At 37.3% G+C, this 20196-nt stretch overlaps 1 protein-coding gene across 13 annotated transcripts in view; it reads right to left on the bottom strand.

Moving 5' to 3' along the window:
* Window positions 1–20196, bottom strand: part of SPAG9 (sperm associated antigen 9) — a 145930-nt gene that overhangs the window by 72341 nt on the left and 53393 nt on the right. For 7 of the 13 annotated variants that reach the window (XM_072780017.1, XM_072780019.1, XM_072780018.1 and 4 more), the window contains exons 3-5: window positions 19788–19858; window positions 10802–10896; window positions 5090–5240 (exon numbers count right to left, since the gene is read on the bottom strand). In XM_072780017.1, the coding sequence (XP_072636118.1) occupies window positions 5090–5240; window positions 10802–10896; window positions 19788–19858 (317 nt within the window). Of the gene's footprint in view, window positions 1–5089; window positions 5241–9925; window positions 10269–10801; window positions 10897–19787; window positions 19859–20196 lie in introns of those variants that run through there. The other 6 variants (XM_072780024.1, XM_072780025.1, XM_072780026.1 and 3 more) reach the window with 6 other exon arrangements.

Genomic DNA, 20196 nt, shown 5'->3' with positions numbered 1-20196 from the left:
TGCTCAAACCTGTATCTACAAATTGACAAATTCAATCCTCATCCTGTTTGACTTATCCATACCAGCTGACCCTGCTAACAACCGCTTCCATTCTAAAGCTCTCTTGTCCTTTGACTTTCAGGGCCACAATCTTTTACGATCTCTCTTCTCTGCCACTTCCACCCAATGCTCTTCTTTCCCTGTACATCTTCTGCCCCTCATTCCAACTGTATGTGGATGCGGCCCTCCTCACCTGCTCGGTCTCTCACATTCTATGCCTGGAGTGCCCTTGCTTGGGGAGGCCCTCATCATCCTGTTTAAGATCTGACACCCTAAAGCCTGGCTGCCCCTTTGCATGGATGTCCTTCACACTGCTGGGGCCCTAACTCTCTACACCAGGTGACCCCTAGATGGATATACTCTAAACCTTTCTCAGGTTATAGACCTGCACCAGCCCCACCCCCACTTCACCCTATGGATGCTTAACCTTGCTTTGCCCTACAGAGCAGCTTCAGGACTGAATTGTGCAGGAAGGAAAGAGGAAGGGCAGATAATGCAATATTACAACATGTAAATAATCACACCTTTATAGTAAGCCTTGATATCTAGTAGGGCAAATTCTTATTCTCATTGTTCTTCTTAAGGACTGTCTCAGGTTATTCTTGGCCTTTTCTTCTCTAATGCCTTCTTTCTTGGTAGCTTATTTGTGAATATAATTCAGTTAGATGAACAATCCCACCTTAACATTTTTTTGTTCATTCCCAGTTTCAGCACTTTCATAATACATTTTTAACAGAACAGCTTGGGTGATTCAACACAAGTTGCTTTTTACCTGTTTCACTAGAAACACCCTCAGTAAGAAATCTCTGTTAATGATGCAATATAAACTCCTCTGCTTTCTAGTGATTTCTAAACTAGAAGGCCATTAACAGGGGTGTCAGATGAGGCTTCATGTAAGCTGTGGCATTTTGACTGGCCTTCAAAGAAGACTGTTTCCACTAGGGGTAACCTAAGCAGAACACAAATATATACATATGGGAAAACTATAAAACAAAGTAATTGGATGCAGCAGTGTGGAGGAGTTCAGAATATGAGAGTGGAAGATTCAAATTTGTGAACATCGATGTATGGAGCGCATTTACAGACATGGAACTTGAGTTACTCAGATTATGTAGAGAGGGGGGGGGCTTAACTTTAAGCTCCATGGAACTATGACTTAGAAGTCCAGGAGCCACAAGGGGGATGGGTGTCCTGGAAGCAAAGTGAAGAAAAGTATTTCAAGAAGCAGTAAGTATTCAAATGTGTCAAATGCTGCTACAAGGTAGGGTAGGAATGAGAATTTCCCATTATATTTAGAGGGTAATCCTGAGAAAAAGGCATGTCAGCACAGTAGTTTTAGTAGTCTAAAAATCTCAAAGGAGAGGTGTAACAACAACCATTCCTCAAATGTTCTAGTTTGTCCCCACCACAGAGCCTTTACAGGTGCTATGTCATCAACCATGCATGCAGGGTGCAAATCACCCCTAAAAGGACTTCCTTTGCCACTCTAAAGTAAACATCCATCCCTATTTACTGTTTAGCTCCTAATCTTGCTTTTTTGAAACAGTGCATCTCACACACACATTCTCGCGCGCGCACACACACACACACATGCCGTCCATCATAACACTTGAAATCTAGGGAAGCCTGTGTGGCTCAACGGTTGGGCGCCTGCCTTTGTTCCAGGGCATGATCTTGGGAGTCCCAAAATCGAGTCCACTCGATCTGGGTCTCAATCTACTACTGCTTCTCCCTCTACCTGTGTCTCTGCCTCTCTCTCTCTCTCTGTGTCTCTTGTGAATAAATAAATAAAATCTTTAAAAAAAAAATACTTGGGATCCCTGGGTGGTGCAGCGGTTTAGCGCCTGCCTTTGGCCCAGGGCGTGATCCTGGAGACCCGGGATCGAATCCCACGTCAGGCTCCCAGTGCATGGAGCCTGCTTCTCCCTCTGCCTGTGTCTCTGCCTCTCTCTCTCTCTCTGTGTGACTATCATAAATAAATAAAAATTAAAAAAAAATAAAAAAAAAATAAAAAAAATAAAAAAAAAATACTTGAAATCTATTACATCATTTATTTGTTTACTTATTTGTTGATCTTCCCCACAAGAATATGAGGAATAATATGTATACACACTTCTTTTTAAAGACAACTTGTGGGGCGCCTGGGTGGCTGGGTGGTTTAGTGTCTGCCCTCAGCTCTGGTCATGATCCCGAGGTCCTGGGATCCAGCCCTGCATCAGACTCCCTGCAGGGAACCTGCTTCTCCTTCTGCCTATGTCTTGGCCTCTCTCTGTGTGTCTCTCATGAATAAATAAAAATGTTTAAAAAAATTAATAAAGGCAGCTCAGGTGGCTCACAGGTTTACCACCGCCTTCAGCCTGGGGCCTGATCCTGGGGACCCGGGATCGAGTCCCGCATCAGGCTCCCTGCATGGGGCCTGCTTCTCCTTCTGCCTGTGTCTCTGCCTCTCTCTCTCTCTCTCTCTCTCTCTCGCGCGCGCGCGCGCGCGCGAATAAATAAATAAAATCTTTTTAAAAAGTTAATTAAAAAATACAAAAAAAAAAAAAAAGACAACTTGTTCATTTTTCTAGATGCTTCATTCCTGGAAGATTTTCCAGTACCTGAAGATATAATAATACCTCACTGACTACAACTCTCTTACCGTTTGAAATTTGCAATACAGCAACAAAGAAGGTCCATAATGTTACAATCATTGGCAAATCCCCTTTACTGCCACTCTTCTGCCATGAAGCTTCCTGTAGTTCTGTTTCCTTGGTTATAATCCATCATATGGTTTTCTCACAGAACATTTTCACCTTAACCTTACTTCACAGAAAACTGTGCTAGTAAAATTAATGTTAATTATAATTCTCACCTTCAATTTTTTCATAACAAAGGCAAAGCATGTCCTAAATACAGCTAGGTCAGCAGAGAAATGGAAGTTGTAGAAAACGTTAAATCAGAGGAAGCCTAGCCCACTTCCTGTCACACAAGGACACAAAGACCAATAGGTACAAGAGACAGGCTCCATAAGTGAACTCTTAAACCCAACTCCTAGCCTTCCATAAAGTTAGAGAATGACATCTGGTTTATGATAAAGGCGTAGGTAAATAACAAAGCATATTCTAACTATTAGACATACTTTACAAATCAGACTTTTGCCATTTTGCAACGTACCACTTTGCTCCTAGAAATTTCTACATGTTGAGCCTTTATCTCATTAAGTGGCTCCATGTACACAGTAGACAGAGACAGGATTTTATTCTAGAAACTCTCCGGGAAACACTTGCTTTAGTATCTCTAAAGCAGGATACCAAAACCAAAACCAAAACAAAAATACCTCTCTGGCTTAAGTCCATATTAATAATCTGTTAATCAGTTTATAACTTTCAGTAAAGTTCTGTCACAGCATGTTACTGGATTAAACAACAAGAGAATTATAATAATCTTCTCTTTGAGGTTCCTTTTTAGAATATAATTAAAATATAGTTAACCAGATGGTATACATTTTTGATGTACTAAAAGTATCCCTCCTACTTAATTTTGTTTTGGGAAAGGGACACAGTAAGTAGGCGAATTGAGGAACGGGTGTTTTGAAAGACCTAGTAAACCTACAGGCAGGCTAAAAAAAAAAAAAAAGCCAGAGTGGCAGTAGGAGTAAAGAATTAGAGTTTCCTAGCAGCATCACTGTGGACTGACTTTGAGCAGGTGCATGATTAGCTTCTAATAAACTGAGCAACAAGGAAAAGAGAAGGGGAAAAGGTGAGGCCAGTCTTAATGTTAAAAATACTTTTCAGTGGGAGAAAAGCTATCAAATATTGATTGCTTACTGTTCTGAGCACATTTCAAAGGTCAATGAAATGATTCTAAATGCCTCTACCAGAGCTGAGTGTACTTTATTCCAAAAAAGTCTTCCTAACATCTAAAACAAATAGTTCATTCAACAAACATATTCTGAGTGGCTACTCTGTGCTAGGCACTTTTCTAAGTGCTGGGGATACAGCAATAAGTAAACCACATGGATTTTATGTCCTAATTGGAGAGAAAGAGACAAAGTAATTAAGTAGTAAATGACTTAGTATTTTAAAAGTATAAGAGCTATCTTTAAGCACTTAGACCATAATAAAAGTACTTTGGAAAAAAGAAAGCAAGAAAAGGAGATAAAATGTAATCTACCTATATTCAATGTAGGTGACCTATTTGTTTTATGATAATGTATAATATAACAAAATTCTTTTATAATCAATATTCTTTATAAATATCAACTTTATAAGATTTAGAATAATTTTAATTTTTTTAAGTTTATTTATTTGTTTAGGTAATCTCCACACCCATCATGGGGCTCAAACTTTCAACCTCAAGATCAAGAGTTGCATGCTCTTCTGACTGAGTCAGCCAGGTGCCCCAATTTTAAATATTTTTTGAACTATTACCATATCTCCCCTCTTAGAGTATACTATTAATTATACTTATAATTTCTTTGACAGTATGTTCTTGGTCAAGAATATAATCTATAATGAACTAACGTCAGGGCTTTTGAGCTAAACACAATGCACTTTTGGACATTGCTTTATGAAGGGTTTTGAGGAAGAAAATCTTTAAAAAAAAAAAAAAAAAAAAGCCTTACAAAATTATGAAACTTCAAGAGTGAACCAAGGGTTTCCAGTACCAATGATTTTCAATTCTAAAAAAACATCATTAAGATCACTAGTTACCCCACCTAAAATTTGTATGATCAAATAAATATCAAAATAGCCTATATCAAATAGAAATTTTGATTAATCATGTCATTAGTATACTAATGACAAGATTATAACAAGTCAAGATTATAACAATGCTTGACTTTGTTTTCCTATATAACTTGAAAAAATAGTAAAAAAAACTCTTTGGGAAGAGCTCATTTCCAATTTAAAAGAAAGGCAAAAATAAATAAATAAAAGACATTAGTTTTACAAGATAAAAATGTATACAAATAAAATGCATTTGTTTTGTTTTAGTTAATCTAGTAGTTCAATTTGGGTAAGAAGGCTTATATAACGTAAATTGAAGATTTCAGCAGAATGAAGCTTACCTTCAGGCTGGTATGAGAGCGTGGTTGACTTAATTCTTGGAATTTCCATTGCTCTGATCCAGGGGTCTCTCCACCTTTCTGGGTGTCAGGTGTAAGCAATCCGTCTCCAGCAGGTAATGGGAAAATCCCTAATGATATAGGACGTTCTTTTCTATTGAAGAGGGGAGAAAAAATTAAGCATTCATTCATTCCTTTTAATTTTTATTCATCATGACTATAAATAATAAGCCTGGGCTGTCACTGTTTTATAATAATCACTCTTAAAGAATACCATCTGCCTATCTAAACAAGTAGACTCATCAAAGGAAAAAAAGGACGGTCTCAGAAATTCAAATTAGCCCCAAGAAATTAACTAAGAAAAGTAGTAAACTAATGTTTAGGAAATGTTTTAAGTTACTGATGAGTTCCTTCCCCGGGGAGCAGTCTGTGGTCTGGTTTCACAGTGACAAAAACTACATTTTCACTCACTCTTACATTAGCCCTAAGGAAAACTAGCAACCTCTTCCTTTGGAAGTGAATCCCACCCTTCCTTCTACACTTCCCAAATCCCGAAACCAATACCTCGTTGTTTCCCCAACCCTCTTCAGGGTACAAGTTTTCTGCCTAAAGGAAAATCTATGTATAATCTAAATCAGGACCACCGATTAAGTGGTAAAAAGAACTCAAAAGAATTTTAATCCTTAACAGCAGGATAGCTGTTTTTTTCTACAGAACAAATATATGCATTCCTTTCCATCACAGTACATGTGACAAAACCATTGTCAGTTTTTCCAAACAAGGAGGCCAAAAAATTCTATAAAAAACTGTAGTTTCAAGAGGAAAAAAAAAAAAAAAAAAGAGAAAAAAAAAACCTGTAGTTTCCAATGCTTTGTGGGAAATTTCAATGAACAAGAGTTACGATTTTAATAATAATAGAATTTCAACAAGAAACATATCCTTAAAAAAAAAAAAAAAGAAAGAAACATATCCTTCAGTATGCACAGTAGATTAAAAATCAAATGGCTTTTTAGGGGGTGGAAACCAGCCTACGGAAGAGGTTGTCCTGGGTCATTAATCCAAAAAAGTAGAAGCTGGCAAGAAAAGAGACACTAAAGGTCTGGGGCCTCCTGGAACTGCTACCTCTAGGGGTAAGAATGTAAATTAGAATAGAAACACACTGAGGTTATAAATAAAGTGGGAAAAATGTTCAGTTTTACTAAGTAAGTCTTTTACCCTGTAAGCTCATTTTTATAACAAGAAACTTAAGCCACCTGAAATGTGCCCTCACTTAACACAAAGGATATGCTTTTCTATTCTTCACTACAATCAGAAGGATTAGTAAAACTGTCAGAGACCTTCTTAAAGATTAGGTGAAGGAAAAGGACTGAGAGATTGCATTCGGTTAAAGGTATGTATGCACAATGAAATAAAACAGGACTTTTCTCTAATAGTTAATTATTCATCATTTCTTTACACTTGGGGTACTTTACCTATTTGATTTGGGAAAATCATAACAGAAGGCTAGATTTTAATAACAAATTTAAGTTTGTGTCTACGAACTTCTAGAACAACCAAAAGACAAAAATTAAAGTAACTACTCAGCTATTCTATTTAGACCAATTATTCCCCAATGCTGGCTCAGCAATAAAGTTTTCCTAAGTCTACAGTGAAAAAAGACATTATTTATTACATCCTTACTGGATAATATAGGCCATATTGTACACATACACATTTCCATATATCCTAGAACCTGTTCTTTCCTGAGAATGACAGACCTTTCTCTTCATCTTTTCTGCTTCTCTGATTTTAAAATTCCTTTCTTTCGTCAAATGATGGTGACAATGATTAGAAAACAAATTTTGTTTTAATGTTCATACTTGACAAAATAAAAAGTTGTTGCCTGATGTTTATCCCTCAGTTGGGGGGGAGGTGTATTTGGGAACCAAAAATCTAAGGGTCTAAGAGCTACTAAATGACTTACTTATTTTTAACATTTCTTAATAACTTAAGCAAAAGGGAATGAATTTAATGGGATAGTTTAATGGAAAGCTCTCTAACCCAAAAAGCAAAGACAAGCAGAAAGATAATACGAATGTCATGCAAATCCATCACACTGCTAACAGAAATCAAAACACAGGCCAGTCATTAGAATTATCTTCCTATATGAATGACAGACAACATCCATTCATTTTCACACATATCAAATACAGGAAAATTATTAAAACTACTGGAGGAAACAGTCTGCCACGAAGCCAAGTTTTGCTTTTCCACTCTTGTTAAATGAGCCTGCTTTATCCAAAATACAAGGAGGATTCACACCTCTTTATATTGTTTTTATTAATCATTTAGAAACTGCTCTATAGGGAGAGTTTTTTTGTTGTTGTTGTTGTTGTTGTTTTCCAGAGACTATCAAGCTGGTGCTTTGGGTCACACTGTTTCAACTCTGGAAAAAAATATTAATACATACATGTCTTCTCTCCTTATTTAATGATGTTTCATGAGAGTTGAGGAGAGGGAAGACGTGTAATTACACAAATCAATTAGAAATCCTACTTTTAAAAAGAAACCCTGAAAGTTGAACGTTTAGTCCTAAAGTCTATTGGTATGCATGTTTAGTACTCTACATATTAAATGTAAATACTTCAGTGAAACTCACAGAAAAAAAAACAAAGAATGGGATACATTTGGAAAAACATCAAGTAACAGGTTTAAACACCAGTGGTTTCAGTATGTTCCAATATGAGGCCACTGTCTAGAAACAATGCCATCAAAAAAAAAAAAAAAAAAAAATAGAAACAATGCCATCTTCAACTACCAGAATCCTTGGTATATTCTTTTAAACACTGTCTTAGTTCCATATATTCAATTTTTAATTGGTTATTTAAATGTAACCTGTGTATAAATAAATTCCCAATTACTTTTGAAACAGCTTCTTGGCAATATAGACATTTAAAACAAATAACCATTAATAAAATTTTAAAAAGATTGTTCAACATTCACCATTTGGCAAGCACTAAGAAGGATGGTTTGTTTACATTATCTCATTCAATTCTCATAAGGAAACAGGGATTATTTCCCCAGTTTTCAGATTAGGAAAAGTGAGGCTCAGAGAAATTAAGCACCAGGAATCCACAGATATGGGACTCAAAGTCAGCCCTGTGGCACTCCAAGGCTCATGTAATTTCCTTGTAACCTCTCTACTTCTTGACAACTTAATATTGAAGAATTTGGCATCTTTATTTATTTCATTAGGTTATCAACAACTTTTGTGTCAAAATACTTTCTGAATTTAATCATAAGGTATTTTATTAATAAAATAGCCAGAGCTCTGGAAAATAGTTCTGCTAAAAATGGAGTGCATAAGTTAATGCAAATTATTTACTTGTTTGGTTTACTAAAGATCTTGCAACTGATTAAATTAAAAATAATAATCTCACACTGATTTTTAAAACCATCCAGAGGGGTAAGAATCTCAGAGAAGGAAACTGAGGCACAGAGATTTTAAGCAACTTGCCAAAGGTCCTACAGCTCACATGTGGCAGAGCATTTATAGGCAAGCAGCCCAGCTCCAAAGCCTCTTACCCACTGCACGGTCCTGCACGGCACAGGAGAAAGCCATCTCAAACACAACCCAAACCTAAGACAGCCCCTTAAAATTTATCTTCTTTTAATATTACATATGCTTGAGTGAAGGTCTTTGTTACCTAAAAGCCTAACTATACATGTAAATAAATCTTTTATGTACTAAATATACAAAAGTAGTAAGATTTCTTCAAATTTTTATAAAATCAGGAAAGAAAATAAATGACCAAGCATCTAACTTTAGATCATAGATGAAATTTAACTTCTGGGCCTTAAACTAATGTTAAACACAAACTGACCAATGAATAAAAAGAAAACACTGAGGGAACTTATTAGTTTAATTCATCTTAATTTATCTAAATCCACGAGTTGAGTATTTTAAGTAAACATTTAAATAATAAAATCTAGACACCACAAACCTTCCTTTAAAACCATGCACAATGCAGAAATCTGAACAAATGAGATGCCTTTAGTTTGAGGAGTTAGAAAACAAAAGATACCCAACCCTTAAATATCTAAGATGTAGAAGATGGTTCTTACAGGGTACGAGTAGAAAGAGCAGCAGCAAAGCTCCAGAGATTAATGACTACCTCCACAAACAGGCACGGATATTTGTCACCCAAGTCTACAAAGAAAGGGCAACATCTGACAAAACAATAGTGAATAGGCTTTGTAAAGCTTTCACAACTTTGATGTGTAAATAATGGGGGGAATGTACTCCTTGCCCTAAAAGGTTTAAATTCTTTCACTTTAAAATATATTTTTTCAGTAAGAAAATATTTGAATTGTAAGTTCCCAGGAGTTATTATCAAAAACTATAAAAATTATGCCTACAACGTCCATTCAGTCGAAGGATAACTGAAAAAAATAAACACCTACCGCCTGTGTCTAATCGGCTACAAGTCTCAGCATGAAAGATACTGGCCCCTAAATGCTCAGATGCTAAACACAGAGGTGGTATAAACTTGGACCCCTTGTTTTACTCTTGTTCTCCCTTTACTCTCTCAACACTGCCTAAAACAAGACCACACTGACCTTGTACTGCTGCGTAAGTACAATAGGAAAATCCTTTTCTTAAATCCGTAGTTTCCAAAGACAAAGCCGTATCCCTAGGTAATGGTCTGTAAATTACTATAAATAAAAATAAAAAAATCCTAGCTTCAGGCCATTTTCCATTGTTTCAATCTGCAACAGAAATGGTTACGAGCAGACCCATGAAGCTGAAAATTTGAGAAAAACCAACTAAACAGGGGCTTCTAAGAGAGACTAGAGTACCTGAGTATCCTTGGTAGGTTCTGCGTCAGAGCTGGCACACCGGTAGAAATAGAAAAGTGCACAAGCAGCAAAACAGAGAGAGATACTAAGATAGCAGAATTAATGACCACCGCCCCGCCAACAAAGCCAAACACAAACAGCAGCATGCATCCAGGACTCATGGCGCTGTGCTGGCATGGTGAAACACCCGAACCAGGAGGCCTACACAGGGGCCAAAGGGGTATCTTTGTAGTGAGGATCTGTCATTCAGCTGCTGCCACAAAAACAATGCCATCAGCAGCAGCTTTCCACTCCATCCTGCAGCAGCTCCGGAGCGATGACGTCATCCTGCTCTCCCCACCTCATAACCATAGAGCTGCTGCTCCTAGCATTTATGCAGCAATCCAGAGCCACAGCGAGCCTATTAACTATTTTCCTCTCCACTAAGAGTCCTGGCTTAGCTCATTGGCTACAATGCTTGGGAGATCTACATAATTTATTCAGACTCCTACATCAAACAGAAGTCTAACCCTTTCTAACGTGCCTCTCCGTAACAAAAAGGACTTTAAACCAATTATACAGGAGAAAAGAAAAATTTTCAGCACTCCCACAAATCAGAAAATTTTAAACCTAGTATAATCTCCATTAAGTATTACAAAACAATCAAAATACCTCGATAGGTTGCTTAGATGGCATGGCTCAGGAATTACCTTTTCAATAGCGAGGGCTGTTTCTATTTTTCTATGCTATTCTCTCCTATAGCATTCCAACCATGCTTTCTGAGAGAGAGCTTTTGAATCAGCCTAACTATTGTTCCAGGATTAAAGAACAGGGAGAAACAGAAATAAACATGAATATTTCGATTTTTCTCAAGGCAAAATGTTTAACAAAGCTTACCTAATTCTACTATGAGCTGTGGACTCTAGTTGATCACTCCCTGAGAGCTGATGAAGTTTTGTTCTTTCTAAGTGTTCCATATAATTATGGATCATCTATTTTGAAGAAAGAAAAAAATATGCAAATTTTTAAGGCTAATATCTGAAATAAAAACAGTATTTTAATAAGGAACATTTTAGTAGAAATTTCTTATTTACCAGACACTCACAGTTCCATGTAAAAGAATACTAAGGTTGAAAAAATTTTAGCGGCAAAGGAATATATGCAAATGCTTACATTCATTTAAGGACGCTGGTGTCCAAAGAAGTACCCAACATGTTGCTTAGCATAGTGATAACTTTTTTTAACAATATGTGACATTATTAAAAGATATAATTTTGACATAAATAACACAAGTTAGGACACAGGCATTGGGGAGGAGGTGATAAAAGACTACCAATAATAAGGGGCATTTGAGAAATCCATTCCCTAAAATGGGAAACCAAAAAAGAAATTAACATGAAACTTGAGAAGAAACCATACGCTGATGTGTGATCTTTTCCATTTTACAAAGGATTCAGAGTAAATATCACTGTCCATTTAATTAAGGAATTTAATACCAAGATGTTTATTTCTTGTGCCTACAGATTTCATTAAAAGAATGATAAAATATGGGGCACCTGGGTGGCTCAGGAGGTTAAGTGTCTACCTTTTGCTCAGGCCATGATCTCAAGGTCCTGGGATAGAGGCCCAAGTCAGGCTCCTTGCTCAGCGGGGAATCTGCTTCTCCCTCTCCCTTGGCCCCACCCCCCCTACACCCCTTTCAAGCTGGCACGCTCTCTCTCAAATAAGTAAAATCTTTATCTTTTTTTAAAAGATTTTATTCATGAGAGACAGGGAGAGAAAGAGGGGCAAAGCTACCGGCAGAGGGAGAAAAAACAGACTCCATTCAGGGAGCCTGATATGGAACTCGATCCCGGGACTCCAGGATCACACGCCCTGGGCGGAAGGCAGGCACTAAACCGCTGAGCCACCCAAGGATCCCCAAGTAAAATCTTTTAAAAAAAAAAAAAAAAAAAAAAAAGCTAAAATATTTTCTCTTTTGTTTGATTGTTAATATATTGGTGCCATCACTTAATGTAATCATCTAATAGCAAATAAAATGAAAAATCAGAGTGCTTTGATTTTATTGATTTATTTACTTCTTAAAGATTTTATTTTTAAATACATAGAGCTCAAACTTATAACCCCGAAAACAAGAGTCCCATACTCTACCAATAGCCAGCCAAGTACCCCATCAGAGCACTCTGATTTTAAATCTTGGATAAGGAGCCATAAGATAGACAAGCTGAATATGGAAGTAAAAGCTTCAGGAATATCAAGTATACAAACTGCCAAGAAATTCTATAATCCTATTTAGTTTTTGGTAATCTATAGTTCCACTTTTAAGAAACCCAAATCTGGCATTAAAACATGTAAAATGCAACAGATTTTCATCATAAATTCAAAAGGCCTTTGCTAGATACTAACATATGATTAAGAAAAAATGAATTTTAAAGAATAAGAAAAGGTATGTTAGCAATCTAAAAGAACGTAAATTTGGTAAGTAGACAAGAAAAGGTTGATGACTTTCTTGGGACTATCCTTTGAATTCTTAAAATTTGAATGTTCCGGGCAGCCTTGGTGGCCCAGCAGTTTAGTGCCACCTTCAGCCTGGGGTGTGATCCTGGAGACCTGGGATCTAGTCCCATGTCAGGCTCCCTGCATGGAGCCTGCTTCTCCCTCTGCCTGTGTCTCTGCCTCTTCCTCTTTCTCTCTCTGTGTCTGTCATGAATAAATAAAATCTTTAAGAAAAAAATTTTTGAATGTTCCTTGAATGCTTAAAAAGGCATGGAACATCTATAGAAGTTTCTAAACTATAGCTGTATGAACATGGATTTCAATCTCGATATAACTTGAAACATGCACTGTAGCATGTTAAAAAGGATAAATGAAAAGAAAGAAGATCTTGAAAAAATCTGTAAAACTTTTAAAAAGCACACTTTTGTTGGGAGAAATTTTACTTGGCCTGTATGCAAAAAAATGAAATCTCCAAAGTGTTATTTACTTCAAATAAACAAAAAACTGAACTGATGCATGATTTAAGTAATTTTATCAAATCAAACATTATAAAAGAATTAAACTGGGCAGCCCGGGTGGCTCAGCGGTTTAGCACTGCCTTCAGCCTAGGGCCTGATCCTGGAGACCTCTCTGTGTGTCTCATGAATAAATAAATAAAATCTTAAAAAAAAAAAAAGAATTAAATAGGCTGTTTCCCAATTAAGACTATCTAAATAAGAATTGTATCAGACTAAGAAAAATTAACATAGAATTACAGGGATATGGTATGTAAAGGCATTAAAAAATTTTAATTTACATACCTTCTATTTTAAATTTACAAATTTTCTCTCTACCCCCCAATTAAAAAACATATTTGCAGAAATACAGTTTTTGTCTTTGTGTCAGCATGTCAGAAATAATGAACTTTTTTTTTTTTTAAGATTTTATTTACCTATTCATGAGAGACAGAGAGAGAGAGAGAGAGAGAGGCAGAGGCGCAGGCAGGGGAAGAAGCAAGCCCCATGCAGGGAGCCCGATGTGGGACTCGATCTTGGGACTCCAGGATCATGCCCTGAGCCAAAGGCAGATGCTCAACCGCTGAGCCACCCAGGTGTCCCAATACTGAACTGTTTTTTTCTTGAATCAAGAGGAACTTTAAGGAAAAAAACAAAAATGAAACTAAAATAACAAACTGATAGTTGAGCCAAATAGATATCAACTCAATTTTCAAAAGATTTTACAAAACCTAAATTGAATTCTTATATACTGGATAGTAATTATATGCAACTGATTAGCTCAGATGAAAGAATCTAAGTTTCCTTAAATACTCAGATGAAGAAAACAGAAACTTCCTAGATTGCCTTTACAACATTCTATTTATTCGATATAGAAAAACTAAAATTATACATGCAAATATAGAATCAGTTCTACCCCCCAAATAGTACATTCTAAAGACTGATTCTTGTCTTACATGATTAATTTTAAATTTATAAAATGTTGAATTCTAAATCTTCTTCAAAAGACTGACCCCTTCTTCAAATAATATATCCCAGATATAATATGCTAACATTCCAAAATGGTCTATATAACGAAACTGGTTCCAACCCAATTATTTTTTTAAAGATTTTATTTATTTTATTTATTCATGGGAGACCATACCCTGATGTGTGATCTTTTCTATTTTACAAAGGATTCAGAGTAAATATCACTTTCCATTTAATTAAGGAATTTAATACCAAGATGTTTATTTCTTGTGCCTATAGATTTCATTGAAAGAATGATAAAATATGGGGCACCTGGGTGGCTCAGGCCATGATCTCAGGGTACTGGGATAGAGCCCCAAGTCAGGGTCCCTGCTCAGCCTCTCAGAGAGTCAGAGACACAGAGAGAGAAGCAGGCTCCTCACAGGGAGCCTGATGCGGGACTCGATCCCGGGACTGAGATAACTCTTTGAGCCAAGGGCAGATGCCCAACCGCTGAGCCACCCAGGTGTCCTGGTTCCAGCCCAATTAAACTAGCACTTTATAGTAAAGAATAATAACAAAATGATAGCTAACGTTTATTGGGCATAAGTCAGCCAGTCCACTGATAGCAACTGTTTCATTTAATCCTCACAATATTACAATTTTATAGATTCCAGCTTAAGGTTAATGTGCTCAATTTGACCAGCTAGTTAAGGATCAGCTGTGTTCTGCATTAGCTAGTTGGCTTTAGGGCCAGAACTCCCTCTGACTCAGCCGGTCAAGAAGTTAAGCATTCTAGGGACTGGTTCAATTTGCCCTTTTAGTCAATTCTCTAGGCAGGCTATAAGCTCATTGTTCTTTCTTCCTCACACCCACAAGAAAACCCCACACCCTAAAGCATTTCCTGACGTCTGAAATAAAATATGCACTATATTCTGTAAATTCACCCAAAAAAGTAGAAAAAATACACTGTATGTAAAAAAAATTTTTTTAAAGACTTTATTTATGAGAAACACAGAAAGAGAGAGGCAGACACATAGGCAGAAGGAGAACCAGGCTCCCCACGAGAAGCCCGATACGGGACTCGATCCTAGGGCCCTGGGATCACGACCTGAACCAAAGGCAGATGCTCAACCACTGTGCCACCCAGGTATCCCTAAAATTTTTAATTTAAAAAAAATTTAACTTTAATTATAGAGCTTCACAATATAGTTCTGCTTTAAAAAAAAAAAAAAAAAGTGAATGGCAGGGCATAATCAGTGCTGCCAGACAGAAAAGAGAGAGGTGAGACAGTAAAAAAAGAGGGCACACTTTAGATAATCTACTGCTGGGTCCACCAGCGTCATCCCTCCAGATCTCATAACTGCACCTCTCCATTTTCTCAGCTATGTACATTAATTCACACATATTCAGGAGTCAATTCTGTAACAAACAGTTGGCAGTCCTAAAGAAGAATCCCAAACACGCTGTCTGGAAAATCTCTACTCCCCTCTGCATAAAGAAATCACAGTAGAACCTTGGCTCAAGCTGGGAAGTAAGGCAATAAGTGAGGTTTTGAAGAAAAATGGCATGAGGATCCCCTTAATTGTGCTGGCCATGAATCTCTCCATATGCACCCAAGAATCATCCATATATCTATACCTGCAAGGCCACTATTCTTAAGGTTGTTGCAATGCCAAAAAGCAAAGAGGCACAGAAAAATTTCTAGTGCTTTTAATTTTAACACTCATATATTCCATAACCTAAAAGCGTTATTGAAAATAGGCAACAGAATATGACAGAGCTAGGTTCAAATCCAGTCACACATACTAGCATGGAATTTGGAACAAATCACTTCATATTCCCTTTCTAAACTTCAATTTCTAAAATGGGGGTGGATGATGGAGTCTGGTCAGAGGATGAAAGAGAGTGCATTTAGGGGCACCTGGGTGGCTCAGTCAGATAAGCAGCTGCCTTCAGCTCAGGGCATGATCCCAGAGTCCTGGAATCCAGCCCCGAATCAGGCCATGCTCAACTGGGAGCCTGCTTCTCCCTCTCCCTCTGCCTGCGATTCCTCCTGCTTGTGCCCTTCCCTGTTAATAAATAAAAATCTTAAAAAAAAAAAAAAAAAAAAAAAAAGGAATGCACTTTAACACTCCTTGAGGGGCACCTAGGTGGCTCAGTTGGTTGGATGTCTGCCTGCACCTCAGGTCATGATCCCAGGGTCCTGGGATCCAGCCCTGCATCAGGTTCTCCACTCAGTGGGAAACCTGATTCTCCCTCTGCCTGCTGCTCTTGTGCTCACACTCTATATCAAATAAACAAATAAAATCTTAAAAAAAAAACAAACCAAAAACGCTCTGACTGATGTAAAACCAAGGTTCAAGTTTCTGGTGATTAATATAAGAGTGTGTATACACAATTTGCCCAAGTGCCACACAACTGCTTAATGTTTGTATTTCCTCCACTGTCTTCTTTAAGGCATATCTTCTTTTAAGCAAATTCAGTATTTGATACAAAATTTTGAATTTGATTAGAGAGAGAACAGTTATGCATATTACAAAAGGAACCATGGGGCACCTGGGTGACTCAGTTGGTTAAACGTTTGCCTTTGGCTCAGGTTGTAATCCTGGAGTCCTGGGATAGAACCCCACGAACCCCACTTCAGGCTCCCTGCTCAGCTGGGAACCTGCTTCCTCCTCTCCCTCTCCCTCTGTTCTTTTCTCTCAAATAAACAAAATCTTTAAAAAATAAAACAAAAGAGCCATAGCAAGTTTATCTTAAGCAGCAAATAATGTGTTTGATTAAAGTGCCATTTACACAACTTTTGAGGGGACACCTGGGGCTCAGCGATTGAGCATCTGCCTGTGGCTTAGGGCGTGATCCTGGAGTCCAGGACTCCCCCATCAGGCTCCCTGCATGGAGCCTGCTTCTCCCTCTGCCTATGTCTCTGCCTCTCTCTCTCTGTGTCTCTCCTGAATAAATAAATTAAATCTTCAAAAAGACATAAAAATAAACAAATAAACAACTTTTTTGGGTCCATATAAAAAAGGTTACCTGCCTTGTAATAGTGAAAAGACAAGGTTAAATCCTTCAAAGTTCCTTTCCCTGAAGGTTCCCAGAATTTACCTTTAGGATATCTAGTTCTTTAGCAATGGACAGCTATTTATAATTGCTAATTGAATGGCATTTCTAGTACAGACATATAAACACAGGAAAACGTGATCTAGAGTAGACAGACCCATATTTTGAAGTAGCTCTATGTGTATTACATAAACCTTCCCTGAGAAAGAGCAAAATAAAAGGAGCCTGCCTAACAGGGCAGAGGAAAGAAGCTGCTTATGACTGACGGAGGCGTTCCTACGGAAAAAGTTGTTGTGCTGTAAGTGAAATCAGCCTTAGTCCTAGACAGGCCCAACTCCAATGTGGTATTTAAGATTTTCCCCGAGATCTCTTTTTCTTCCTAGAGTATCATTCTCTGAAGGAATTCTCTATAACTTTTATAGAAAAGTTATTGTACCTTTCACCTGAAATTAAGATGTCAGGTTGTTTTTCTATAGGAAAATTTCTTAACTTTTATTAAATAAATATGAAAAAATATGAAATTTCACTTTACAGTGTTTTTTAAAAAATACATATATTCATTTCTTTTAAAGATTTTTATTTATTTATTCATGAGAGACACAGAGAGAGGCAGAGACACAGGCAGAGGGAGAAGAAGCAGGCTCCATGCAGGAGTCCAATATGGGACTCGATCCCAGAACTCCAGGATCACATCCTGAGCCGAAGGCAGATACTCAACCACTGAGCCACCTGGGCGCCCCTCATTTTGTTTTTTTTAGATTTTATTTATTTATTTATGAGAGACACAGAGAGGCAGAGACACAGACAGAGAGAAGCAGGCTCCATGCAGGGAGTCTGATGTAGGACTAGATCCGAGGATTCCAGGATCACGCCCTGGGCCCAAGGCAGACGCTCCACTGCTGAGCCACCCAGGTATCCCTATATACATGTATTCATTTTATACATACTTCAATTTAACAATCCTCAATTTTTACCAAGGTTAGAATGTCAATGAAAATGATTATTTATTACTCATCACTATCAATTACTTATGGCACATAAACATATTCCCCCAACCAGATTTATATTTATTTTTTTTAAAGATTTTATTTATTTATTCATGAGAGACAGACAGAGAGAGAGAGACAGAGAGACAGAGAGACAGACAGAGACACAGGCAGAGGGAGAAGCAGGCTCCATGCAGGGAGCCTGACGTGGGACTCGATCCCGGGACTCCAGGATCACACCCTGGGCTGAAGGTGCGCTAAACTGCCGAGCCACCGGGGCTGCCCAGATTTATATTTAATAGCATTGCTAAGTACTACCATCTGTTCAGACATGGATATGGTATAAGAAGAAGCAACAACAGGTCTTTAACTATTGTTTGTGTTTTTTTAAGTAGGCTCCACGCCCAGTGTGTAGCCAAGCATAGAGCTTGAACCAAGGACCCTGAGATCAAGACCTGAGCTGATAATCAAAAGTTGATCACTTAACTGATTGAGCCACGCAGGTGCCCCATCAATCATTTCTGAACAGTCTTAATATCAACCAAATGCCATCTGATTAAAATCTGAATATTTTTCACATACTGACAAGGTTGCTGTTTAAGCTATTCCTGTCTTCCCAGGGGTCCGTGGTTCCAAAACTCCTTAGCCAATCTTTTCCCTCCACCACTGAGTACTAATTCTTCATGGGTGGCTACAAAAAAACTAAGTAGGGATCCCTGGGTGGCGCAGCGGTTTGGCGCCTGCCTTTGGCCCAGGGCGCGATCCTGGAGACCCAGGATCGAATCCCACATCAGGCTCCTGGTGCATGGAGCCTGCTTCTCCCTCTGCCTGTGTCTCTGCCTCCCTCTCTCTCTCTGTGTGACTATCATAAATAAATAAAAAATTTAAAAAAATGTTTAAAAAAAAAAAAAACAAAAACAAAAAAACAAAAAAACTAAGTAATAACGAAACCTCCTAGATCTGAAATTCTAACCCCTCCTAAAGAAAGTATTAATCATATTATTTCAAAGCAAATCCTTAAAAGCAACAATATGGGTTTCTACCACAGGCAGGATAAGAGATCACAAACTAATGAAAGAAAAATGGAAGCTTAAGACTGGAACCATCTGTATTCTGGGAGATCTGGATAAGAAAGGGGAAAAAAGAGGAATTTTTTTATTTTTCAAGTAACAAACAGTACTTTGAGTCTATGAAATTCTATTTTATTAAGGTTTGTGACCCCTCCCAGACTGACCATGAAACACAAAAACAATTTTCACATTCAAGAGACTGCAACAAAGGCAGCATATGAAAGGCTCTCAAAGAATCATAAAAAAGGTTAAAAACATGCTCAGGTACATTTTCTAATTTGCTTTGGAGAGATTATATACTAGAGTTATTAATTTAAAATACTGAAATTTCATGCAGAAAATCTGTCTTAGAGTCATTCTGGTTTAATAGACAATGTGTTTATATTATTTGTCATAAGCTTAATGCAAATAAGCCTTTTATAGTGGATTATAAATACAGAAACTCTTACCAACTAGTTACCAATCCATCATTTCCCAACTGGTAACAAAATACATCAATTCTTGTCATATTAGTATCATATATACTTTTTATTACACAGACATTAGTTTGTAATTAGCTGACCAAAAAAACAACTATTGGAACCGCCTTAGTAATTACATTATTCTATGGCAAACTGTCATCCATGAAAAGTTAATTCCAAAAAAGAAAAAAAAACAGAAGTCCGTGTTTGGTAACAAGGGTAAATGCTAAATGAAATGTAATGTTCTCTGGACATATTCCCCAAGAATTATAGTAGCTGACTTTCAAAGAAAAATTAAGACATAATTTCTCAAGTTAATTGAGCCTGTTCAATGTTAGCATGATAAGAACAACCCAGAAACCCACCTCAGTGTGTCTCTGATGTAATGCATTATATTCCTTCTTCAGTTCTGCTTCTCTTTCTTCAAGTCTGCTGACTGAAATTAAGATACATAACATTTAATCAGAACAAAATATAAGAAATTCACTTAAAAATTCCATTCTTAAAACCTGGAATAGGTTATCTATAATTCTTAGCAACTTTAGGACTCAGTGCTTCTCAAAATAGAGACCTCAGTTACCTTCCTTAATAAGTAAAACTTTCAGCAAGGGAGGATAAACTAGATTTTTTAAAAGCCCCTATACATCAGATTGCTTCTCCTAATAGGTGTGTTTCTCAGGTCACCCCTTTAAGTAGATTTTTACTGTGACATAAAATGATCTCTTTCGAAAACACTTTACAAATCCCCTCATAGAAGTTTTAACCTGGGGTCTG

This window comes from Canis lupus, chromosome 16, assembly GCF_048164855.1.
Source record: "Canis lupus baileyi chromosome 16, mCanLup2.hap1, whole genome shotgun sequence".
Classification (NCBI taxonomy): Eukaryota; Metazoa; Chordata; class Mammalia; order Carnivora; family Canidae; genus Canis; species Canis lupus.
Note: the sequence above shows the minus strand (reverse complement) of the source record. Positions and strands in the feature narration are given on the sequence as shown.